This window comes from Argiope bruennichi, chromosome 2 (genome assembly GCF_947563725.1).
Source record: "Argiope bruennichi chromosome 2, qqArgBrue1.1, whole genome shotgun sequence".
NCBI classification, from domain to species: domain Eukaryota; kingdom Metazoa; phylum Arthropoda; class Arachnida; order Araneae; family Araneidae; genus Argiope; species Argiope bruennichi.
In genome coordinates this window covers 20,928,984-20,956,554 of record NC_079152.1, presented here as the reverse complement: position 1 = coordinate 20,956,554, position 27,571 = coordinate 20,928,984, and the positions used below count along the sequence as shown (strand labels likewise).

Below are 27,571 nucleotides of genomic sequence, written 5' to 3'. Positions count from 1 at the left end.
TAGTGAATTAAATACATATTTTCCTCACATATTGTTAAAAAATTATTAAACCTTTTATGTGTAAAATTATTATTCAAAAAAATATTTAATTAAATTTAAAATGATGATCTGCTAAATAATGTTGAAATATAACTAAATAATGCTCAAAAAAATTAAGGCAAAAAAGTGTATGTCTGGCAGAAGTCTCTGTTAAAAACTAAATTATGAGATGTTACATGAATACATAAAATCCTGCCTAAAACATAATGATTTAAACATGCAAAAAAAAAAAAAAAAAAAAAATGAAAGAAAAGACAATTAAATATATCTAAGAGATATGTTTTCTCCTTATTGTCAATATTTTTCTAATTTAATGCAAAAACTTTTCCAAGACTTAAAGATTCATTGAAACCCTTTCACAAATGAAAGGTCAGATATCACAAAGAAAATGCAGTCATATAATCGGACAAATTTGTTTTGGTGACATTTTATTTTTTTCCTCAGAAAGAAAAATAAGTAATGGATAAAAATTAAACACTTTTAATGATGCTATGCACCCTGTTATTATATTTTCTCCTTTTTGAAAGATAATACAATAAAATACAGAGAAAAGTTTTCTGGCACATAATTTCAAAATCAATCATTAAGAGCTTATTTGTAATGAAATCTGACATTTTCTTACATAGGCAAAAAATCTGTCAATCATTTAGATGTATAATGAATTTCTAATGTAAAATGAAATTAGTAACTATCGAATGCATATACATATATCAAACGGAGAAAAAGAGGAAAGAAATTAGCTTTTGACAAATTCAAATTATGAAGTAAATATTGTAATGCTTGATGAAATGTAAATTTATCACAAAAGATACATTGCAATGCTTAACATCAGCACTCCCTCACTTCTATTATAACACACATCTATAATAATCAGCAAACCTAAATGTGCATACTCGTCATATGCATTAAAATCAAAATAGTCACAGCAAAGTTTTTTAAGAAAAAAGGTTGAAGAAAGCAGGAAAAATAAATAAAATAAAAGAGAGAGGAAAGAATTGCAAGAAATAAAAAAAATAACAATATAGAAGACAGGTAAAAAAAAATTAATAATTTTAGTATAACATTTTTTATTATCTTTTTTTATTTTTAGATTTCACAAATGAAGTTTCCAAATTAGCATGAAGCATTATTAAAAAGATAAGTGAAAATTATAAACTCTACAAATTTTCATACTAGCAAAATTATTGTTATCATTAACATGTGAAAAAAATAATCAAATATAATATAAAAAATTAAGTAAACATACTTGTATTCTTTTTCAGATACCTCATTCAACTTTTCAAATAAAAAGTGAGTTACAACTTCAAACATCTTTTGATTGGGCAAAGAAAACATATCTCTGAAATAAAAATAAGCACAAATGAAAAATATCATAAAAGATAAAACATTAAAGTCTAAAATATTTTTTAAAAATGCTGATGTTGTAAAAAAAAAAAATTTTTTTTAAACAGTTCTCTTAAATACTATTGGTTACTTTTCTGGATTTTAGAGCATCAAGATTAACAAATGTTCTATATAATTTATCTTTTAAAAAATGAACATTTGATTTCAAATTATGTTTGAAAGATAAACACACAAACACAATATTTGAAGATTCAGAAAAAATATATGAGGTTGTTATATGTTACTAATCCAAACAATAAAATTGCATCAATTATGACAAAAAATAAAAAACTGCTAGAAAATTTTAATTCTACTGACAAAATAAATTTAATAATAAGAAAAAATTCCCAAGTTCTTAAAATCCAATTTAAACTGAATAAAGAATGAAAAACAAGGGTAGAAAATATTGAAATTTAATTACTTTAACTTTTTTATTATACAAATGTTATACAGCTCCTTTCTTTTTGCTAGCCGGTTGATGTAGAAAATCATAATAGTTTCATCACCCTCATGTAACTAATTTATGAGGTTTCTTAATTATTCTGAAGTTTTATACACTTGTATTATTTATTATATGTCTATATTTGACAAACAAGGAAAAATATATACTGGATTCCAATAACAATTTAGAAGATAATGACAAAACTTCATCTTTAAAGGGTATGATATAAGAGAAGTACTTTCCTATTTCTTGTTCAAATTCCATTTTAAAGGGATATAGAAATAAAATAATTCATAATCTAAAGGTAAACAATTAGATTTTAAAAGGGATTAAAATACATTTCTTAATTATTAAAAAACAAATGGAAGAGAATATTCAGTATATCACTTTATATATGTGATTACAGCAATTTTATAGTCTAAATTCAATTTCTGGATATTTAATAGAAAGAAATAAAACATTTCTTTTAAATCAAATAACTATCAGACCGTAGAAACAGACATCCTTTATAATTTTTGTACATACAGGAAGAAGAATTCATTTTGTCAAAATATGAGTGAAATAAAAGAAAAATATCTAATGTGAAGAAAGTCAAAATTAAAATCTAACAAAGAATTTCAAAAATATTTCATCTTACTGCATATCTTCCCTTTGTGAAATAAAATCATCCAAAGCAAGATCTTGAATCTCAAATTGAACAATAATTTCATTATTTTCTCTAGGTTCCATTTTTAAATTTTTTCAACTTTTTATTTGCTTTTATTTTTTTTTATATTTATTCTAATGAACATTATGTTTATAAATAAATCATATTTTTCATAATGAATGATTCAAATAACAAACTAAACAAAAATTTTGGGGAGGGAAAAAAAAACTTTTTAACAATGATGTTTTGCAGAACAAGTGATGAGAAGGCATCGTGATGTCACATGCAGGATTGGCTTGCATTTGAAGTATCAATATTTCTCAAGTGCTTATCTAAAGAGAATCCTTATTTCTACATGTAAGAAGCTTTGGCCAGATACCATGATCAAAAGTGATTTTGAGAGGTTTTGGCAAGTATCTGTGAAGCTTTAACTGAGAAGATTGTATCCCTGGCTAAAATTATGGTATTAAAGGTAAATAACAATGACATCAATGAGCTGGTAGAAGAACATAATGAGACTATAGAATAAATTTTGGAGATGCATTCTATGTCACAGCAAACAATTGCTGACGAGATTTATTCAGTAATAGAGGAAATAAAAGCTTCAGAGGGGCAACAACTTTCCAGTGAAATTAGGGACATGCTGAAAGCATGGAATATTATTGTACATTGAAAGCATCATTCTAATCAGATAGCAACAATACGTGCTATAAATTCACTTAACAATAATACTGTCTCATTTTCACTACATTTTGAAATGAAGCCAAAAACTGAAGTCTTTAGATAACTTTTTGTGAAAAAAAAAAGCATTATGAAAAAAAAAATAATTACACTATTATAAATTTGTTTGAATATATATATTTTTTTTCAAAATGAATAGCACTGTCCTATTTTATAATGACTGCTATGAAAAAAAAAAACTGATTTATTTAATGAGCATTACAAGTAAGATACAGGACAGAATTATTTTTGTCAAAAAAAGTTTTGCTGTAATAAAAAATATAAATTTAAGCAACCTACTTGTCACATTTTACTCTGTATTCATTTTCCACTGCTGATTTGTCAAATTCAAGGATTAACAGATTATTAAAAAATAATTCTCTCTGTTTGGCATGTACATCCATTTTGGCTAAAATCCTTCACTTTGAAGTTTTTAAATGTATAACTGTATTCAGAAAGCTTCCCTGAAACAAAAAAAAATATAGGATTAATAAATTATGTTCACACAAAAATATAATTGTTAATTAAAGCAGGAAAAAAGATAGCAAATAACTGAGCAGAAAATTTACAACAAATAGAAAATAAATACAATAAAGTGATTGCTCTATAATTCTCATTGAAATGCGAAATGTTTTATGGATAATAACATTATATAATTAGCAAGTTTTAATTTTCATCATTAGATTTACATATCCATTTTGGTATTTGTTAATTAATGATGAAAGCTTGAAACTTGTTAAATATAGCACCAAAACCAAATTAGTATTGAAATCCTATGAGGTGCTTCTAACTTACAAGAAGAAAATAAGCAAGTTGATTGTATGTTTTTGCCAATGAGTAGCCACTCCTTCACCATTAATTAATAAGTATCTTTATTTTTATTACATGTTAATTTAATAATAAATATAAAATGCTAAATATAATTAATAGCAACTTTTTACCACTAACTAGTTCATCAAGAATGTTGCTTATTTTTAATTATGCATAATATTATGTTCATGATTCACCAAGAAAAAATTCTTAAACTCTAAATTCTAGCAAGCATCAAAGTATGTTATTTTGATAGTCTTACATTTGCTATGTTAATTAAGTATATGAACCCTCCTATTAAGGTTAGTTCACATGACATCAAGGTACAATTAAAAACTGACCATAAATAATGAACCATCTCACTTTTAATGTATAGTAATTTCACTTTCTTATCCCTCAAGTAATACTTTGTATAACTTGATTTCAATGGCTCCCCCAGAAACTATTTTAAGTTTCAAATTCTGATAGACATATAACTATTCAATCAGAGCTATAATATTTAACACAGATAAATTATTATTGTTGTATGTTGTTGTTGTTTGACAAGTGCAATAAAAAATAAGGAGGAAAAAAAAAGGGAGAGAGGGGGGCAATTAGATTGGACCGAAAGCAAGCAGAACAGCCCCGGCCACATTTTCAGCTTTATGAGAATAAAGAATATCCCTGGTTCAGTTAATGTCTATTTTGAAGAAGGCTGAAATAATAGAACAGCAGCTAAAAATATGCTCTGGATCCAGTTGCACATCTGGACAGTATCTGCATTCTTCATAGAGTCTGGAACCATCAGGCATGATTCTCATGCTCCTCAGGTACCCTGTTCTGAGTCTTGCAATTGTGGTTGCGATGTCTCTTCTATAATTTAGATTTGTCAGGGAGAATTTTTTTCGATTGGTACAGAGCCTCTGTCTTGCCAAGGCAATAGCATCCATAATAGTAGTAGATAGAGAGGTGGGATCTATTGCTCTGGCCTCCTTGGCAAGAATGTCGGCCTGCTCGTTTCCCTCAATGCCCACATGGACTGCAATCCATTGCAAGGTGCATGACTTCTTCACTGCCACTATAGAGAACAGAAGAGCATTAATAATCTGGGAAAACTCTATATTTCAACCCTGAATAGTCTCTAAAACAGGTTTGCAACCTGAGAAGATCCCATCTGAAGGAACCTGCATTGCCTGCACAAGGTATATGGTCAAAGCTTCTTTGATAACGATGAGTTCACTTGTGAAGTTAGAAGCAATCCCGCTGGGACTTTATGTTTCGAAGTTGTTTTGTCTAGAAAAATAAAAAAGATCCTTGGTCCTCTTATTTCACATGCAGTGTCAGAAGAACCGTCTGTGTAGGTGGTGACAAGATTAGGCTTCACAAGCTTGAGGATTGCCTCCATACCCTTTCTTTTAATAATTTCTTTCGGTTCTGTTTTTATACATGGCTCTGGGATATCCAAGTTAATCTTATGGCAAGACAGGTGTGGTCTAGGTTGATGTCTTTCTTGATATACTTAACATATTGAAGATCTTTTCAGTCTATTCTTTGCTATCCAATTGCGGAAAGCTGCATTTGAGATGTGCTGTTCTTGGCAGCTCCTGATTTTATTTGTAAATTTTACAGTAGCCAATTTTCTCCTATTTTCCAGTGCAACTAGGCCACATTCAGTCTCTGCTTTAAAATTATTTGTGGCAGAGACGATCCCAATGATGATTTTTGAGGCCCTGTAAAAGTCAGAATCAATCTTCTCTTTTGAGGAGGGAGACACTGGAGCCCATATGGGTGCTGCATATTCTAGAATTGGTTTAATGAAGGTAGTATATATATTGGTCTGGGTCCCCATGTTGACCTACACATTTTCCTTAGAATGCTGATCTTTTTTGATGCTCTGTCTCAATATGTTTGGTGCATCTCAGCTTTGTATCTAATGTAAGACTAAGATATTTAGGGTGGCTGACTTGTTTAATTACAAAGTTAAAAACCTTGATATTAGGTAGGAAGATTTTTTCTGTCTGTAGTGAATACACGTAAATTAGATTTCTCAGGGTTGATCGTTAGCTTTAAAGCCCTAGCCCAGGCTTCATTATTAGCCAAATTAATGTTCAAGGTGTTTTTCAGAGATTTTAATATTAGAGTGAGTGTGCTAAATAGCAATGACATCTGTGTAGCAGGCTATCGTAACTCCATTGTCAATGTATTCGTAAATTGTGTTCATATAGAGAAGGAAGACGAGAGGTCTGCGAGCAGAGCCCTGTGGTACTCCTGCCGATTTGCGTCTTTAAAGAATTTTCCATTTACGCTCACCACAAATTTTCTTTCATTTATCCAGAGCAAGGAGTTGCCAGAAATACCAGCGTCATCAAAGGCTGCCGAGAGATTGAGAAATACTGCTGTTCTCGTGGGATTTGGCTTGAAGTCCATTATTGTTTAATTGGATCAGGTAGAAAAGTTAGTCGGCGGTGCTGTGCTGAGTTCTATATGCTGTCTGATAAAAATGTAGCACATTCTGCTTGATAAGCCATGTCATAATTCTAGTACAGACAATCCTTTCCATCAACTTGCATAAGGTACTAGTTAATGACATGGGACAGTAGTTATTGCAGTATGAGGTATCCTTGCCTCGTTTTTAGAATAGGAACTATGATGGACTTCCATATTGTAGGAAGTATTCCAAGAGAGGTTAAAAATCCTAAGAAGAGTAAGCCTTGCAAAATCTCCAAAGTGTTTGACCATGTGGTCATAAACAAGGTCAATACCAGATGATTTTGGGGAGGGTTGAGGTTTTTGATTGCACTATCAAGTTCTTCTGATATGAGTTCAGAGGAAAAGATGCCATTTTGTCCAACCATTTTGTTTTGTTTTATCACCTGTTTGTAGTATTTTCTTCGCTTCTTGTCACCTGTGTTGAAACTCAATCTGCTTGCATTTTCGTAGTGCTGGGCCAATAAGTCAGCTGCATCTTTATCAGTCTTGGACAAACGTCCACAGGAGGTTATAACATTTGAGGTAGCTTGATCATTTTTTGAGGGTTGAGTACAACCATTGTTGAGGACATTTATAATTATCCAGTGTTGGAAATCTTTTTTAGGATCAAACTTGCTACAGAAGTCAGCCTATTTTTTAGATTTGCAGGTAGAGATTTCTTCTTCAATTTTATGGCTGATATCAATTAGCCTTCTTCTATTTTCATTGCTATTAACTTTCTCAAGCCCCCTGCAGAATGTATCTCTCTCTTGCATCATAGCACCGATGTTATGATCCTTCCAATAGGGAGTCCATTTCTTCTTTGTTTCTTCTCTTGGGATAGCGCCTTTGATGCGCACTGTATTTTTGTGATATTATTTTTTAAAAAATGGCCCTATGGCATATTATTATTAACAACTAAATTATAAATTAAAAACTAGATAAATAACTTGCAAAATAATTAGAGAAAAAAATGATTATCTTAAAATTTAAAAGAGTACATTTTCAATAATCCAGTTAAAATGTATGTAAACTTTTTTTTATTTTTTGCCTATTTTTTATAATTTTAAAAAAAAAATATTTTATGCATATTTAATGACAATATATTTCACTACTGTAAAGAAACCCATATTGTTTGTATTGTTACTACAAGTATTTCATCCTGGTAAATACTTGTACCTGGTAATACTTCCACAATTGATGACGAAAGTATGAAGATATGGCTTATTTTTCTATAGCTCAATAAGTTTCAGATAACTTTCTGTTGTCAACTTTATAAATTTTTTAAAGTGTGTTCATTTTTAAAGATCGATGTTCTTTCATGTAATATGTAACATATCTTTCATGTAATACATAATACATGTAATACATAATACATGCAATACATAATACATGTAATACATAACACATGTAATACATAACATATCTTTCATGTAATATGGACATATCTTTCCTGTAATATAATTGGGCATACCTTTCCTGTCATTTCATCATCTTGTTTTTATTGTAATAAACTGAATTTTATATGAGAGAAATTTTTATTGAATGATGTACAGAGATATTACATAAATGAAAAAAAATATTCAATAGAACAATAGGATTTTACTGTAGAATGGTTCTACTTTCTGCGCTCAAATAAATGCTTTTATATTAGTCAAAAGTTCAATAACTTCTGTTCGAAATTAAAATTCTATTTTTTCTTTTTAATGACAAGAAGAAAAAAAAATTAGGAAAGTACATAGTACAATAAACTGCACAATGGAAGAATTTTAAAACAACATGAGTTATAGGAGTACCAAAATCTAAAGCTTAAAACTATTTTCAGAAGAAGCCATTAAGTTCAAGTTACATAAAATATTTTGTGCAAAATTTTACAGATAAATATTGCTGGGAAACAAACTGTTCGATGAAGGCAATTAGTAGCTAATAACTGAAATAAAAGAAAAATATCCAACAGCCACTTAAAAATGGGGGGAGATCTCCTTATACTAGTTTTAGAATAACAACCCCCCTTAATTTTTATCAATGGAAAATGTATGGGGAAGTAAGCAACAATTCAATATTACTTGAAATAACAGCATATTTAATTAAAGTTTATATTTATATACAGAAAAAGAAACATTTTTTTTCTTTTATTGGCTAGATTTTAGCAAAACAACTTAAGGAAAAAAATTACTTATTTAAAGTTGCACAAAATTAAGAACTCAAGTAAAATATAGCACAAAATAACTTTCTTGCAATTTTAATACAAATTATTATAATGATTATTTAACAAAAAAATTAGAAAGTAAAAAAAAAAATATATGTTATTTATGTATTTGAACATTGATCTCTGCAGATTTTTTTAGCCATTAATTACATTTTTTTCTCTCTTTTTCAATAATCAAATTTACAAATTTTATTAGCATTTTTGGGGCCTTTTCCTCCACCCCTTGAAATTTTTCTGCATTTCTAAAGTTTTGTAATATTTCAGAGAGCTAAAATTGCATACTAAAGCAAATATCTTAAGATCAGAATATTTAAAACATCTCCATAAAAGTTTATGACATTATATGTAGTTTTTGGATCAATTAAAGAATCTTTCAGATTTTCAACAAACATAGCCTTGTTGATACTAAATAAGGGTGCATAGTCAGAAATTGCTGCAAAAATAAGTACTTTTAAGCACTTTTTAAATATCTTTGTACATATATGCATACATAAAACTGTGTATACATGAATCTTAGGATGTTGTTTTATAAAAACAATAGTTTTCATTTAAAAATTTGTAATTCATTTTGAATACGTATTTTTTAAATTTTAATATCTATTTTTGTATTTGAATGTCTTCTATTTACAAAACTTATTTTTTTTATTTTGATCCAAAAAGTAACTTCCTAAATTTTATGCTCCTAACTCGAATGGTTTATGATACACATTGTTCTGTCAATGAAGACAAACCTTTAAAAGGAAAGAAAGATTTCATTGGGGAAAAAATCCCTCTCAAAGTTATAAAAAAAAAAAAATCATAAATTGATAGAATCTGAACCCTAAAGAATAAAAATTTTGAAAAAACTTCTTTTATTTCTTCAAAATTTTAAGTATTTGAATCAGAAGGTTTTTCTTTTTTCTTAGTAAAAATTACAATGTGATAAGATTAATCCAATTAATAATAATTTTCAAATATCTGGGAACATTATAAAAATTAAACATGAAAGAAATCATGATCACTAGGAATTCATGGCTTCAAGATGAATCTCATCATACTACATTTTACACGATCAATCGACTAATGTAATTACATATTGCAATTGATTCAATTAAATGTATTTGTCAGTTGTATTGGCAACTAAAAAGTACCAAGAAAATATTTTGCCAATTTGGAGATTTCAATCATCAAACTAAATGGTATGTGATAATAAATATTATATCCAATATCAGTATTTACATAATTTGGTGAAATTTTTTTAGCACTTTTTGGCAGTTGTTTAAATCAACAAGTACCCAATTCAATACAGTACAGTAAAATACCTTTAATAGGTCATTCAAGAGATTGCTCCAAAATGACATATTAATAAGAATGATGATTGAATGTGTAGCATACTATATTATGTACTAGGTCTACTTATGTACTAGAGTCTTTATTGTAAGAGTGTTTTAGAACAGCTCCCTGCATGATTGATAGTAAATAATCTCCCAAATTCATCCTGATATATTCTTATTCTCTATTGATTGGATCAATCTGCATATTCTTCTATAACACCACATAAAAGGTTAAACATAATACTAACCAAACAAAATTTAAATAAATTCTTCAAAATCTAAAATACTAAAAATTGAAATTCAAATGTTTCTCAAATTATAAGCATGGCACAGTACATACTGCCCCTTCGGGATAACCATTCTAGTATCTCAATAAATGGTAATGCACATTGTTGAAGGAGAGAATGGGGAAAAAGGTCATTAAGCATTATCTTAATGTGTCCTAATTTGGCATCCAGAGATTTATTTCATCCTGGATTCCTTTCCTGAATTCTTCCCTTCTGTCCATTTTCTTTCTTTATACCCTTATGATACCTTTAAGCCCTTATGATTATGCTTTTGAATTATCATACTCAACATGTGAGGAAATAAAAAGTTTTCTCACTTCGCAAAAAATTAAGAACTTTTTAAGAATCTTTTTTTCAAAAGTAAGTGCTTTTAAGCTGCTTAAAAATGGTTTTCAAATTTAAGTACTTTTTATGATATTGCACTCCTTCCACAACCTTACTGCCATCTGACAACACTACATATCAGAAAATTTTTGGACCTTAATCAACATAAAAATTATATAAACGAATTCCTTTATTAAATGAACTATAATTTAATATAATTAATAAAGTTGCTCTTTGTATTCACTTTTTAGTTTTTTCAACAAAATTTCTGCACATTCAGAGCATGCAGTATTTGTACTTTATTTTAAAGAAGATGAAACAAATTATTCATTTTTCACAAAATGCTGCATTGTTTTTCAATAAACGTAGACTCAAACAGGATGCAGTTCTTAAAACAGTGTTGATAGTTTTGGATATGCATTTAAATTATATTATAGTATTCTTCACAAATATAAAACATACTGCTAAAAAGTGTTTTTTTTTTCAGTAACTAATATTATTTAAAAAGCTTGTAATCATTATTCCAATTTCAATATTTTTTTCAAGTCTTGGAAATTAGACTGTGCTATGCAAAAGAAAAGGCAAGTAAATAGAAAAAGGATGAGATTCCAAGGTATAATGGTCATGAATGGTGTTATTTAGTTTTTAAAGTAATGACAATTTTTTTTCTCTTACATCGTTTAAAGAGATTGACATTTATTAAACAAAAAAAAAAAAAAATTAAGAAGCTTAAAATTCCCTGCATCTTTCTAGTTAAATACCATTTTATTATTTGGTACTTTGGGATTATTCTGTCCACCATTTTCGCCAAAAGGTAGCTTTGCACCAATAACCGCAAATTGCTTCTCATTATGATTGCGCTAAAAGATTGACGCATTTTGTGAGGATTGGCACATTTTCGCGAGCATTGACAAGTCAAAGGGATAATCTCAAAATACCTATTATCTAATCGTATAAAGAGCTGCATGAGAACAACGAGTTAAAAAAGCCTCCTGTGACTCTGGATTTTTTTGCTCTAAATAACAGTAAGATTTGACGATATATGAAATTTACTATTTTGAAATAAAAACTAGTACTATAAAAAGAAGCAATTTTCCATGAAAATATATAAAAAGATTTCATCTCACCTTTGGAAATAGAAATAAATACACTTTAAAATAGCATACAAAACAGCATTTGAAATTTGTAATTTTAATATAAAGCCTATTTTTCAGTAAAAAAATAAAACCCAAAATTCAAAAGCCATTTTTGTTTTAAAACTATAAAATTCAAATGGTTATAAACTGATAAAAATAAAAAGAATATTCAAGATTTTAAAAAATTAATAAATAATCTTAAAGTATAATCTAAATACTATTGTAGTCATAATAAACAAATATTCATTTCTGTGGGTTTCTTGAAGAGCATCAACAAAAATTGCATTTTAAAACCAATGAAAATCATGCATCAAATAAAATGAAGTGTCTTGCTGAATTTATAATTATTGAATTCCAAAGTAAACAAGGCACAATATTGATTATTTTGGACCCAATTTCATTCAAACATTATACACAATTTTTAATTCATATTAGATATTTTTGATTGTGGTGTGTGTTTTTTTTTAAATTTCTCTCAACCATTTTTTTTTTAAATTTCCTTCACGGCTTTAAAGACTTTTTCTCTTAAATAATTTATATTCTATTAAATATAAATATTAGCATAGACAGCCAAGATGCTTTGGTATATGATTATTAATATATAATTGTCGGTGAAATAAAGATTGAAGAGCGTTTAATCATTTTTAACAAACTTTCAAAACAACTAAAGTGTGTTTCAATTAGAATAAAGGTCAATATAAAGAGTGAAAAACAATATATTTTAGAAATGAAAACATTTTTACTTACAAACTGTAATGGAGAATACTTATCATAAAGCACAGTGAAGGAACATCCTCAAAATTTAATGAACATGAAAGGAAATATTTTCTTCTGAACACAACAATATATATTTTTTTCAATTATTTGAATAAAAAGCTGATAAATTAACTTTTAAAAAATAACATGATAAATATCAAATACCACAACAGATTTCAATTGTCAAATAATACAAAATTTCGCGGTGAGTAAAGTTGAGAAGAAGTGTGCTTCATATAGACGATAGCATTAAATTTCTGAAACTACATTATAGTTTTGTTGGGCATGAAAAAAATAACTAATCCTTGTAACAAAAACATAAAAGAATCTTAATCACAAGACAAATTATATATGAGTTTAAACCAGGCTATAACGTAAATTATATGAATATATGAGTACCCTTAACTTCTGATAAAAGCAGAGGTTGAATGTTGAATTGATCTGAAAGTTGCGATATAAGAAATTACGTAATATGAAAATGCGTGTTTATAGTAGTATATAAGTATGCCGTGGAATATTTAAGAAGTCTATAATGCTTATTGAATGTTATTTGAATTGAATTTCTACTATTTATATAATCATGTTTGTTATCCCGAAAACTGCTTTGAGCAATAAAATAGGCTTCCAAAGAATTCTTCTGTTAGGTAATTAAATATTTCAAATAATATTTTTGTTAAATTTTAGAAATTTTGCAACTTCAAAAAAATCCATACGTAGGCTTTTAAAAAAGGGTGTTTTTAAAATAAATATTAATATTGGGTATATGTAAGCGATATTTCCATTATTAATTATCTTGCCGTATTCTCTATTAAAATTAGACTTTTCTTGCAGCCAGAATTTGAATTTATAACCGTGCGTGAAATTAAGTTGCTTATGTATGAACTTAAGGTTTTAGGTTATATACCCTTAAAATCTGTCTAAAGAATTCTGAACTCGCTTAGTATGTTGGTAATTATGTACAAAGATTTGTTTCTATGTGAAAAAGAGGAATCTTATATTTTTTCACGTAAAATCTCACTATTTTACACGATTATCTTAAAAATTATGTAGTAAAACTTGTTCTGCATAAAAAAAAAATTAAATAAATAAATGAAGCTCTTATCAGAAAGAAAATGCAGCTTATAGAATTCTTGGAACTTTTATGAAGCTGAATTTCGATGTTGGCTTATGTATAAAACTGATAATCTTTCAAAGAACTTAAGTACACTTTCGTTACTCAGTTGCAAGCAATAAGTCGGTAAATATCACTAAATTTAACACATTTTATTTTTACAGTTTATATTTCTTAAGCGTAAGAAAAATATTAATTGTAAATGATTTTTTTATTATTTTTGAGAATAATTTTTATTTTTGAAATTTTTTATTATCGCTCTTTCATTGTGTCAAACAAAGGATTTATGGTGAGGTGCTGAGAGATCACTCTGTTAAAATTTTCTGTAAATTCGATCATTTGAAATTTACAGAATAAGAATTTCTCTTCATGCTCATCTTTCAAATGAAAAATAAGATGACATAGGAAACAAGACTAATAGAGGTACAACTTATTGTATTGAAAATAAAATGAATGGGGAACTAGTGGAAATAATTTCTCCTATATTTTTTTTTCTAATAAAATTTAAATAAGTTCTCTAACAAAATATTTACTATTCTTCTCATCCCGTATAAAATTGCAAATTGTTAGCAAGGCCATTGACATTGTAAGTGCTCAGATTTTTATTTTCAGAGTCTTTTGCATAATGGTTGTTTGCGTTGTAGTTCAGTAAAGAAAACTGGTATTTCTGTATTAATTGCATAGTGTTGGTGAACAATACTAACAAAATATTGAACTTTGACAGGAATGTAATATATTTATTCAATACAGCATGCAATTTTTGGTGATTAATTGTTGGCATGCAATTAATACACAAATACTAAAAAATCATATATGTATTTTGATGCTTTTTTCCTCTGACTGATTGATTGAAACCATAAATGACATAAAAATACAATTGTAGTCTCAAAATCAATCACTTCTTTTATTTAAGTCTTTTTTTTTTTTTTTTTTTTTGATATAGCATTTATATGCATGCAGAAGGGCAGGCTGATAAACGATAAATCCCTTGAAGGTTTTGGCTCCAAATTTTATTTGTCTAGCTCTTTATAACTACAGAGCTAGATTTTTTGTAGTTGTGTTTTACTTTCACTCAGGCTGGCAATTTTCCTTTGAATGGATATCATTCAAAATTTGACTACTTATTAAAATTAAAACTGTTATTATCGGCATCTAGCATTATTTTTTATAGTGACTTCATTTAAAAATATTTCATTCGTTTTACTTGCTGGGCAATTCCTTTTCTCTCAAGGCAGCAAGTTTAATTGTCTCAGATTTTATATGCATATATTTATTTTGGCTTATATACAGATTGTAATGCATTCGCTGCCATGATTCATGCCTGGTGTTTGGGTCCTTTATCTAATTAGATGACCCCTTCTTTACTATTAATTACAGTAGAGAAGAGGTTATCTAATAAGATAGATGATTAGGTACAATTACATATTATCTGTAACACACAGGTGCATAATGTGGCAGTCAACATGTTAAAGTTTAAGTTAATTTTTTTTGGAAAAAAAAAGATACTCTTGTACATTTCATGCCTTGGTGTATATTCAGAAAGATATGGTACTTGTAAATGTTTGAATTGAATTTTTAAAAGCAACTGGATATATTTAGTACTTAAATCAGAATCAATATTCTATCTTTAAGAAATACCCTTTTTAATAAACTAATTACAAAGTAGGATTTATAGTATAACCATCTAGATACTTATACAAGTGGATGTAAATTCAAGATCCCAGATGAATGCTTGATTAATTTCTTATTTTTCAAATACTGTGAAAGTGATTTTTTTTATTAATTTAGAAAATAAGTAAGAATAAGTAAATATACAATTACTTTCAAATTGATTTATATTAATTTAAAAATAAGTATAAAAAATAACTGATTATTATAAAGATCTACTTTATTCATAGGTGGGAGATTAGCTATCAAAACACAGTCTTTTATACTTTCTTGTAAATTATGAAAATGAAATAAAAATGCATATAGTATATTACTATTAAGAACTGCTTAAAATTTTTTTATTTATTATTTTAACTTTAAAAATGTTGTATTATATTTGCATTGTAGCTGATATCTCTTTTATAAATACATTATTATTTGATTTTAAATTTTGTAGTAATTTTACTAATCATGTGATTTTTTATCAATATTGTGTTTACTTATACTGTCCACTGAAAAAAGGAAGCTGTCTTAAAATGACAATAATTTAGAATGAATCACTTTGCTGAAAAATCTTAAAATTCCTCTTGAAGAATTTTTTTCAAAATAAAAATTCATTTGAAATGGCAAAGGAAAAAAGGGAACGTTTTAAATAGAAAAAGGACTTAAACACTATTAAAAATTTAATAATAAAAATGCTCATTTGATTATAGAAAAAAAATGTTAAAGAAATAAAAGTGAACATTAAAATGCAATAAAACATAATAACTAATATCTACCAGAAAAAAAAGATAGTATAAAATATATGTAAGAAGGGGAAGCAATGAAATTCATTGCTTTCACTTGTTCTTTTATCCTTCACAAATGATTTATATATCAAAATAATTTTCAAGTTATATATTTTTTGTTATTTGTTTCCAAAATTATTTTTATTGAATTAGGAGTTGAAAATAATATTTCAATTAACCCATTCCCTCTAAACTGTTACCAGAACTATAGTTAACTCATTTATGCAAAGGGAGAAAATTTTGTTATTTTGATCTTACTTTTGTGATCAATATTATTTACAGCATAATAAAATAAATGTAAGAAAGTAAGAATTCATATGACTTAATGTATTTCCCTTTTCAATTACCTGGTTTACTAATTGAAAATATCAAAAATCTTTTATTATCCCTTTTCTGTATTAATCTGGATATTAAAGTAGGATGGATCTGTGCTGACGATTTTTGGAAAACTGTTTATATTTTTAAATATATTTGTGATGCCTTGATTATAACTATTTTTTTTTTTTGTAGCTTATTAATAGAATCTTTTTTTTTTTTTTAATTTTTTTAACATTTTGGTTGTTTTTATCCTTTCTTCTTGTTTTTATTTTTTATTAATTATGTTCTTTTTTTTCAATTGCTTCATTATAACGTGGATGATTTAATTTTTTTTTTCTATTAGACTTTATTTGATTCTTTAAAATAAATCTTTAGAGTGAGATCTGATCTTTGAGGGTGAATTTTAGTCTTTAAACCAAGAAGTTACATGAATCAAACATAAATCAAGATAAATCTCATAATTTGTAATGTGTTACAACTTGATATGTTGCTTAATTTTGGACATTTTTGTTGATTTATAAAAAATATTATGATTAATAATAAAAATAAAGCAACTTTTTAAAAGTTTGTGCATAAACAAAAGAAAAAGAATTTTAATAGTTAACTTAAATCAAATATTTTTTTCTACATTTACTAGCTAAAACGGAATGTGTATTCATATCTTTTCACTACCATTTTCATTTCGGAGCTGAATACACTGACATAATAGGATAGTCATAAGAATCATAATTCTAATTTAAAATTTTTAAATTCACTGCATAATGTGCATGGAACAATTTTACTGTTGCTACTAGTCCCTGTATCCCCTATCTAAACCTCCCGTGAAAATCCTTATCCTAAACCTTATAAAATATCGGTTGAAGGTTTTTTTTTTTTTTTCCCCACATCACTAATTGAAACAAACTGTCTTAATGAAATTGCTAAATTGTAATGTTACCAATTATTTATTATTTACTCACAACAATAATCAAAATATATAAAGAATTAAATGCTCACCTACAATTACCATGTTTTAAATAAATATGGCTTTATCATGGGTTATGTAATTTGTTTGTATTAAACTTATGTATTTGATAAAATAATTTTTTATTTGTTATCTTGAAAAAATTTAATTGCAATTTTTGATTAAAATTTTCATATTTTAGTTCAGTTTGGGGGGAAAGGAGACTTTATTTACATTTACAAAAAACTTTTTTAAAGAGTTTTTTTTTTTTCTTTAAGTAATTTGGATATTTATTTTTGCTTGGTATGAAAAGAAATAAACAAAATAAATTATGCTGTATTACAGAAACAATTCTTGTAAACTATGTTTGATTCAAGAAGTGAATCTATAAAAAAGGAGGAATGTATATATTATTTTAAGAAGGTTTGGTTGATTTTTTTTGTTATTATTTCATATTAATAATTGATTTTTATGTACTTTTTTTCAGGAAAAAGGGCACTTTCCATATATCCATCAAATTCTTTTGCAACAGCAGTAATATTAAATGCCCCTAAAGAAATTAAAAGGGGCAAGACTCCTATTGGGAAATTAGATCAACATGATATTGAAACAGAAGCAACAAAGGACAATACTGTGCCAGATCCATATGCACCATTTCCTGATGGAGTAAATCCTGCGACTGGAGAAAGGGGTGGTCCAAGGGGTCCTGAACCTACTCGCTATGGTGATTGGGAAAGAAAAGGAAGAGTTTCAGACTTTTGATTCAATGGCTATTTTCAGAAAATATTATTGTAATGTTCAAATTTAGTTAAGCCTGAGCTTTTTGAACTAGTAATTCTATTTTAGGTGGGAAAAACATTTATGTTTTCTGTCCGAAAATATTGCACACAATCTTAAAACCAGGACACATGAAAATGAAGTAGTAATTAGTTGTAACTGAAAATAAATATTAAAAATAAACATTTTAATGATACATCTTAATTCAAAATGATTTTCTTAGTTATGTTTTACCTTCAATTGTTAAAGAATCTGACTAGGGTTGGCTTTATGAAAGTTTTCACAGTCTTTATGATTTTCGAACTGTACCTAGTTGTATGATTCAAAGTTTAAGGAAACTTATAAATAAATAATGAATTTTAAATGAAAAAACTTTTATATAATATATTAAATTGCTTGCATCTTATTTTACTCCTTGTAAGCAAGTCTATGAAACAATAAAAAATATACAGCAATACTCGCAAAACACTTTGATATACTTAATTCATACTTTGGTAATTTTGACATTATTATTTTTCTTCTGAAACTTTTTATTTTAAAAAGATATATTGAAAATAACTTTTCCATCTAAGAAAACATGTATCTATTTGGATTATTTCTATCCTTCTGCTATTTTAAATATTTAATAAATATCCTTCTCTTTAAAGATTAATTCAAGAATAAATTTGAATGGTAAATATAACTACACTCTGTAATTAAAAGATTATTCCGAATTGAAAATTATTTTCAGTGTTTCATAGTTCCTTGAGAAGATTTTCATGTGCAGGTAATGTCCATAATTTTTATTAACAAAGTTTGTATCGAAAACTTTATAAATCATTATTTCTAAATTTTTGTTCGCTTCCATCATAAAGTTGATTTCTTTGTATTATGAAGAACCAATCAGCATATTTGCCATTACTTTCACAACTCCGTTCCTTCAATGTATAAACATGAAATTTTTATTATAATATAATAATTATTTGTTAATTAATTGTGTTCTTTATATATATAAATGTATATATAATATAGCTTGGCTTCTTTTGGAAGTATTTTTAATATTTTAATTTTTATAATAATTAAATGGTTTATATTAATCATAAAATTAAAATTATCCCAATTAAATTTGTTACATTTAGAGAAATAGACGATTAAAAAAGAAATGTATCGCTAAAAAGTTTTTTTTTTTTTCTTTTAACGTGGTGTAAAAAAAAAAAAAAATTGTAGGATAAATTTCTCGGAAGTTATATCAGAAGAACATAAAATTTTCAATCCCCATTCCATCCCCTTTAAAGGGTTGTAGAAATTTTTTGATGGCGCAGTAAACTCTTCTAGACGCTAAGAAATATGTGTGCCAAATTTCGTTCGCATGGAATTGTATAAGGTTCAAACATACAAATAAACGATTTTTCAATTTTATATATTGAGGGATGATTTGCCTGTTTCTTACAGACTTAACAAATGAGAAATGTTGCAAAATATTGACGTCATCATGGATAAAAGAATGAGGTTTTGAAAAATAAAAGGAAATAAAGCTCTGAAAACGCTCTCAAGTAAAACCTCTTAAAAAGAGTTACATGACAGAATTTACCAAATATTAAGTTTGAAGAATAAAATTTTTGTTTTCTATTATTTTGAAATTAAAATATCTAAATTAATAATTTTTACATTTAATAATGTGTTTTTTTTAAATGATTAATTATTAGTATGCAAATGCTGAAGATAATGCAAAGGTTATTTTTAAGCAGTGGCAAAATCGGATTTAAAAATGTAATGAAACAGTGGAACAGATTTCATTTTTACTTCCTCGTATATGAAGTGTAAAATATTGTAATCGTCAAAAATAAAAAAAAAAAATAGCACTCAAGATTTTGACGCATTTCCGCGTTTTAGATCTGCTTGAGTTCGAAAAACACATTTTTGGAAAATGTCTGTCTATGACAAAGATAATTAAAAAACTTTTTCAGTTAGACTGATGAAATCAGTCTTTTCATCACATTTGTAGGTTTTTATCAAATTTTGTGCAAAAACCGTTCAGAGGAAGTTCGTCTGTCCGGCTGTTCGAATATAAATAACACGATAATTACAAAACGGAGAGGGCTAGATAGATAACATTAGACATACAGATTTACATCGACAGTGTAGTTGTTTATCAAATTTATAGCTAAATCCAATAAGGAGTTGACCGTCTGAAGTTGGGTTTCAGAAACATGTAAACGCGATAATTAAAAAACGCAGCAACAACACTTTTTATTTATTCTAACGGAGCAGACGATTTATTCTAGCAGATTATTTATTCTAACGGAGCAGATTGTTGTTGAGCAAAACGCAGTGTCTTAAAGATGTCAAATTTTCTTTTGTAAATGCAGTATTATATGAAATTCTTGTTTCAATCGTTTGGAAGAACGCGTCTGAAACCCAAATTCATTTTTTGTATACTTTTAATCGAATGCCTGGGTTTAATCGCCAAGACACTCGCGAAGGATGATATGATAGATTCAGTAAAAATATTAAATTCCCGCCGATGATTAATATTCCATAACTATTGTACGCCAGTGCTTTGCAAGGTATTATCTGAGTATATGCGAGCAAGTTTGGGGGGACTACTCCAACTGGTTATTATAACAGCTATTTGATATAGTGTTGACGATTTTTATAATTAAAATTTTTTAATGTATAATAATTTAATGTAATAACTAACTTAGTATAAATAATTCCCAGAAGTTTTAAATCAAGTTTTGTTACATTCAATTAAATAATTGATTTTTCAATTTAAAAAAAAACACTTGAAAATAAATCAAATAAATAGCTCTTCCTGATACAAATAGTTAATCACTTGTTTTTAAAGTTTTTAGAATTCTGGCAACAACTCCTTTTAAATGTTCTTGAATAAAAGAAATAATTTCATTTGCTTCCAAAAACTTTACATTCTTAACTTTCTTTTGAATTTGAGCGATGAAATTATGTTATCTTTTAAAAGCATTGTTAAATCGTTGCACCGAATGTCTGGCTTCTCAAAATTTTATACTGTTCTCAAATGCAATGGTATTTATTTTTTAATTCGTTGGAGACGCGTGTAAAGTAGACAGGAAATTTCAACGGCGTAATTCTTTAATCTAATTTTAAAAGAAAATATTAAAATTCTTTTAAAGCCAGTAAAAAAAAAAAAATCTAAACATATTTAAAAAATAAAACAAATATCAAAAAATAAGATAAAATAGGTCCTTAATTAAGGTAAGGTCCTTAACAAGGAATATCTAAAAATTTCCTTATTTCAAAATCGCCTGCATTTATTCAATAATTTTATTAAATTTTGAAAAATTAGTGAAAATTAAAGAAGAAAAAAATGACAGAATTTCGGTTAATTTCTAATAAAATGAATATTTAATTTATTTTGTAAAGTTGAAAGTATTTGTTGCCTTGTCCTAGATGATAAATACTTGCTTGAAATCGGTCCATTTTTTTAGAGATGTGAAGTATACATACATAGACTACAATGACTTTTATTTATAATAAAATGAATTTTAAAAAAATTGTTAAAATTGGAAGTGAGATTTGGTGATACGTAGCATAATGTTATAAAAAATAAATTTGTGAATATTAATAATGTTTTTGAGAGTTATCGTAATAATGCGCTGAGTTGTTGCTTAATTTTTGATTTTCAAATTTAAAAAAAAAAGATTCAGGCCGAAATATATATTTTTTGCTTACAAAGCTTATTTGTGCAAAATTTGATAGATTATTCTACGAGATAAAAAATTTAATCTGATAAGGGGAGAAACTTTAAAGATATTTAGGAATATTTAGAATTAAAGTTATATATTTCCAGTATGTTTTTATTTAAAAATTTATTTATGACTTAATTTAATGGTGATGACCAAGGGAATCGAGCTTAAATGTTAAACAAATAATCAGTCTTAAGCTTTTGAAAACCGAAAAAAAAAAATCGTATAGACTCAGATTTATTTCAAAAAAAGAAAGAAGACAATTTGGTGTTCCTCATATCTGGCATTTCTTTCATTTTTTTTCCCTCGAGCTATATCTCACTCACAATCATTATTTTCAAATTGGCTCAAGGTGATTATCAGTAATTGTGGATTTAACAGGAGACTTAGTTCCTTTAATGGAGTGAAAATAATTGCCCCTGCGTTAATGTTAGGAAATTTTCATATTTGCTTGCCTTCGCCCATTAGCGTCATTGTAAAGAAGAGTTTTACAGGTATTTTAATGACGTCTGGATGGATTCTTGGTCAGTCACTTTTCTCCTTTTGATGACATATTTGGCGATAAAATATTCTCGAATATTTAAGAATCTTAGCGATATCTTTATTAGAATTTAAGTTTCTAAATTTCTTCTAGAACATTCAATGTCCATCAAGAAACATATAAACGGGAGTAATCGAGTGAATTCTCTCTCCGAATTATTAATTTTCACCGGATTCTCTCTGCGGGCTTCGTGTTATTGTAATGGTTTAGTTACGATTTGAAGTTAGTGTGTTGTTGCTCTCAGCAAGTATTGTTTTGTGTATACCTCGCCCGTGTTTTATATTTTCTTATAGAATAAAGCGTCGTCATCTGTTACTGAGCCTACTGGATTTTTTACTTCACACTTACCTGATGGATTTTTTTCCATAATAATAAATACTTTTAAGTTGAAATAATTTCATATGACAGAATTCGAAAGTTTTCGTACTTGACTTACAAATCTTTGTGAAATTTGGACTTCAGCAACAACAGTTGAATACTAAAAACGTAATAATAATTTTTATTTTATAGTTGGCTTCTAAAATATTTACCACTATGAGGCAAGTAGTATGACTAGTAATCGGTCATTAGGCAATGTTGCGCTTTGTTATTGATTAAACATATATAGTCGGGAATTGTAAAAATTAAGTTACAAAATTTTTATTAAAAATTTTGTTTTACATACTATTACGTTTGCTGGTCCTCTAGTTTGATATCCTTGGTGCAGATTATTATTGCTTAAAAATCTTTAATTTCCTTTGTAAGATTGTTCAAAACGATATTTAAAACTCAACGTTGAACGCAAATACGTAATTTAAACTTATTAAATTGAGTTCGGAATTGGCAAATAACTTCGTAAAAATATAATTAGGGAATTCTGATGAGTAAACCGCGCATTTAAGGTTTTTGATTAGAAATTTCTGACCGGATTTGCGAATCGCATTTTGATTTGAACATCGAATTATCTTGTGGATACAATCAATTAAAGGAATTGATTAGAATACTTCACATGAGAGTATGAAAATCGGATGTTAACCCTGGCCTTGCAGCTTTCTTACATCCTGTGTAATTTATGTTACTCGCATCAACTCATTTCCTTTCAATGCAGATAAAATTTCAAAACATTGGGATGTCATGACTGAATACAGAGGAGATTTCTAACACTGCTCAAACAAAAATTAAGGTATTCAAAATATCTTGTTTTGAAATCGAATCTGTTTTCCAAAAGAATCATGACTCATACATTTTCAACGAAGTATTATGTGATATTTATAATTAGAGTTTCTTATTAATAACGTTGCGTTGAATTTGAACCACAGAGAAAGATATTCCTTCTCTGTGATTTGAACTGATAGCTAAATGGTATTTATTTATCTATAATTTTTTTAAACTGATTACACGACCAATTGTTCCTTTCTTTATTTTTATTTATTTATTTTTACTGAAAGACTAATGAAACTGCGAAAAAATATCTCAAATCTATATAAATATATATATCAGTTAGTAGTACTTAACTTTAAAATTTTAATATTTTTTTTTTTCACTTTCATATTTGAAATTTTGCGGAATACCTTTTTTAAAAGTAAAATAAACTGTAAAGACAATTTAGTCGTTTTTTTTTTTTTTTTTTTTTTTTTACAAAAAAAAAATTATGTCTACTTAGTTTTATCTCATTTAAGCAAAATAAATAAGTAAAAACATGGATGAAAAAGACACAGCTTCGTTTTTCTTTCTTTTCTTTTTTCCGCGAAGAGAAATTTTTTTTATTTCTATTTGAAATAATTCTAGTACAAATAAAAAATCGAGTACTCTCCTAATACTGCCAAAAATTCAGACGGTCAAAAAGTCTTAAATTCCAACCCTCCTCCCACGCCCCCCAAAAATAATAAGACTGGGCAAAATAAGTATTAAAACTAAAAGTTCTCGCATTTTGTTGGCTTTATAGCTTTGTGTACATATTATCAATGACCCTATTTCTTCACAGTTACCAATATTGAATATCAAATATCACATTTGTTTACTGCGGAAGTTTTTATAGAAGTCCGTTAACTTTGATGTAGTCCTCGTCCTTAGATCCTAATTCGAAATTACGTCCCAAAATAACCCTGCTGTTACTTCAGAATGAGTCGTATATAATACTAAATTTGAAAATAATTTATTTCTTCATTTTCATTTTAATAGTCATTACTAAACAACGGTAATAGCCAGCAAATAATGAATTTTTGTTCCCCCACCCCCCCCTCTCATTTGTTCAATTTAACTTTTTGAATCAAATAAATATTATATAAGATAGAATACAAATAATAATAGTTGAAAACAGAAACAAAATTTTACAGAGGAATTTTACTCACTACCCTTTTAATAGTATCATTACAGACCAACTTGGAGTCTAAAACTTGGGATCTTGGGTGTTTTGTATTCATTAATGGGTGAAGTAATTGTACATGGAAAAGCGTGCTTCGGCCAGAAAAAAAAAAAAAAATTCATCAAAGTTTTTCAACCACTTTAATGAAACAATTAGATTGGTTTGAATTTAATTAAAACAGTTGGAATGGATTGTTACTAATTGCATTAAAATAAATTTTTTTAAATGTGTGGAAATTATGGGAAAATTTACAACAATTAAATTAGAATCATTTAAAAAAAATCAGTATCTTTTTAAGATGAATATAAATACTTTTTGTGCGGTAATTATTTCTGAGGTTATTCTAAAAAAATAAATCAAGAATATTGAAGTTTAGCCTATTTTCCGTTGTTTAATTGAAAATTTTAAAAAATAAAGTTGAAAATGACGCAGTTGATCTAAAAATAGGCATATGCAAATTCATGTCGCTAGAATTTATTGCTTTGGAGGAGTTTTTATGACAGACAGATGCATGCATTTTGTTGCAGACCAGCCGCCTTTTGCAATTAGCTGGCTCTCCTGGCTTTTTTTAAAAAATCTGATTTTAATTTATTTTCTTATGAATAATTCGATATTTATGATTCCTTTAGAAAACTGTATTTAAGCATCAGATTGAAGTAGAATTTTGAGTCTATGTCCTTTTATTCATTTAAGTGAATAAATTAACTAATTACTTGTTAACTATTTGATCGCAATGTTTTTCTTCGCTGTTAAAGGCTTAAGGAGAAGAATTCTGTTTAAGATCTGTATAATTTACAAGACAAACAAAAAGGTAAGTTACAATATCGCAAAATTTAGAAGACGAGGTAGATATTGTTACGAATCTGCAATGCGGCTTCCCAGCATAGTGGGTTCCATAGGGGGTCCCAGAGCTTGGCGACGAATTTGGGGCCTTTGGTGCCAAAATAGATTATACCCGAAACATCGAGAATTTTCCCGATCCGTCCAGTAGGAACCGAGTTACGCCTCGAACGTTCCTGATTGGTTGAGAGGCGTCTAGCCCCGCCTCCTAAGACCTATAAAAGAAAGCACCCGCAGCTGCCGGGCAGTCGTGAGTCGAGTGGTGAATTGAGTAGTCGGAAGCGACAGAGCAGAGCAGAGTAGAGTGAACCAGAGTCGTCGTCGTGAATTGGAGTCGTGGACCAGTGGAGTCGAAGAGTAGTCGGAAGCGACGGTGAAGAACTCGTCTTCCAGGGACTAGCGGAGCAGCAACGGAGTAGAGCTGCTGTGTATACTGTTGTATGCTGTACGTCTCGGCTGAAGATAATCGTCTTCTGTGCTGTATATAGTTGTCGTCTTTGTGCTGTCCTGTGCGTCTTCGTGTAAATAAACGTCGTTGTTTTATTTTCTACTGCCGCCTGGTGATTGAGTGTTCTCCACACCATATAACTCCCACTATCCAAACGAACCCGTGGAAATTCCGGAACAATATTTACGTTTTTAAAAGCATTATGATGATATGGGACTGAACTTATTTAATACAAATAAAGTAACGCGGCTTTAATGTCAGACAATTTGGCGGAATCATGAATCCGATTTATTATTCAGTCAAATCATGATTTAAAAGAAATTAAATATAACCAATATTCCCAAGGAATCAACTGATCGCCAAAAGCGAACAGTTTTAAATAAAAAGAAAGGTTCATCTTATCGCGATTAAACTGATTGGGTTACAAAAATCTTAGTATTATTATCTTACTAGCGAGAAAACCCAATTGAAAGTGGAAACTTTGAAATCCTTGTTGATTGTCAAAAATAATTTAAATGCAACCTGTATGAAATTCTATGAAAATATACAGGAAAACAAAAATTTGTTAAAAGCAATTCATTCCTCAGAAAAATATAAAAAAACAAACTAAATTAAATAACTCCTTATGTTTTATTATGTTGCTAGCCGCCTTTGGCGACCAGCCGGTTCGCCAATCTTAATGTTCGTTAAAATTTTAATAATTAAATATTTTATGCAATTCCTACTTTAATACTTCTTCATCAAAATATTTTAAAACTTCAAATTTTGATTGTTATATAATTCATTCATAATATTATAAAGGCCTTCAGTCATAACGTAATATGTATCTCTCTAATTTTCTGTTAGCACCCGTAGAATTTATGCTTTAAATGAAAGTGGAAAGAATTAATCTTCAATTAATATAATAATATTTTTTACTGAAACAAAGCATTTTTTTTATAATCTGATTACTGAAAATAGAGTCACTCAGTGTTTAAACTTTATGGGCACTAAAGAATATCTTTTTTAATTTATTTAAAATCTCAAGAATTTGTCAACAAAATTTTCTTAGTTCATTATGAACAGATCGATTAATTAACAATGTTTAATTTTAAATACATCAAACACTAAGAAAATAAAACGAATCGTTTAAAATAAACGGTTGAAAACAGGTTTTAAAAAACGATGTACTTAAAACTATAAGCATATGCAAAAAATATATAACTAACATAAATACATTTTAATTACAAAAGCATACAACGAACCTAAAAATAATTTAAATCCAGTCCGCATCCGTTGATAATAATTGTCAACACAATGCGAATGCGTGAATTTTCAACTCCAGTTACATAACGCAAATACGTGATTTTTTTCTACGCCAGTTGGGGTAACGCTATGCGGATTAGAAATTTTTAATTTCCTTTATTCTGTTTTATTTTAATTCAAAAGTACTTCAGAATGAATCTGAAAGATCGATTAATTAACAATGTTTAATTTTAAATGCATCAAACATTAAGAAAATAAACAGAATCGTTTGAAATAGTCCGCCGAAAAATGTTAACCCTAGCCTCATTACTATTGGGGAAAAAAACTGAAGCCGTACTCATTTGGCGGTGGG

At 27.8% G+C, this 27,571-nt stretch overlaps 2 protein-coding genes across 2 annotated transcripts in view; one reads left to right on the top strand and one right to left on the bottom strand.

Moving 5' to 3' along the window:
* The window catches only part of LOC129961554 (HAUS augmin-like complex subunit 6), a 35,408-nt gene extending 22,713 nt beyond the window's left edge, over nucleotides 1–12,695 (bottom strand). Inside the window, exons 1-3 of the mRNA XM_056075040.1 lie at nucleotides 12,505–12,695; nucleotides 3,531–3,694; nucleotides 1,286–1,378 (exon numbers count right to left, since the gene is read on the bottom strand). Of these exons, the coding sequence (XP_055931015.1) occupies nucleotides 1,286–1,378; nucleotides 3,531–3,634 (197 nt within the window). The 5' untranslated portion in view covers nucleotides 3,635–3,694; nucleotides 12,505–12,695. The remainder of the gene's footprint in view (nucleotides 1–1,285; nucleotides 1,379–3,530; nucleotides 3,695–12,504) is intronic.
* Nucleotides 12,696–12,969: 274 nt separating this feature from the next.
* On the top strand, nucleotides 12,970–19,495 carry LOC129961592 (succinate dehydrogenase assembly factor 4, mitochondrial-like). The gene is made up of 2 exons (XM_056075096.1): nucleotides 12,970–13,157; nucleotides 17,808–19,495. Exons 1-2 carry the CDS (start codon nucleotides 13,094–13,096, stop codon nucleotides 18,080–18,082), a joined length of 339 nt encoding a protein of 112 aa, XP_055931071.1. The 5' UTR covers nucleotides 12,970–13,093; the 3' UTR covers nucleotides 18,083–19,495.
* The last annotated feature ends 8,076 nt before the right edge of the window (nucleotides 19,496–27,571 follow it).

Coding starts and splice junctions, on each gene's coding strand:
- LOC129961592 (XM_056075096.1), top strand. CDS start 13,094: ATGTTTGTTATCCCGAAAACTGCTTTGAGCAATAAAATAGGCTTCCAA. Junction 13,158..17,807: donor CCAAAGAATTCTTCTGTTAG/GTAATTAAATAT, acceptor ACTTTTTTTCAG/GAAAAAGGGCACTTTCCATA.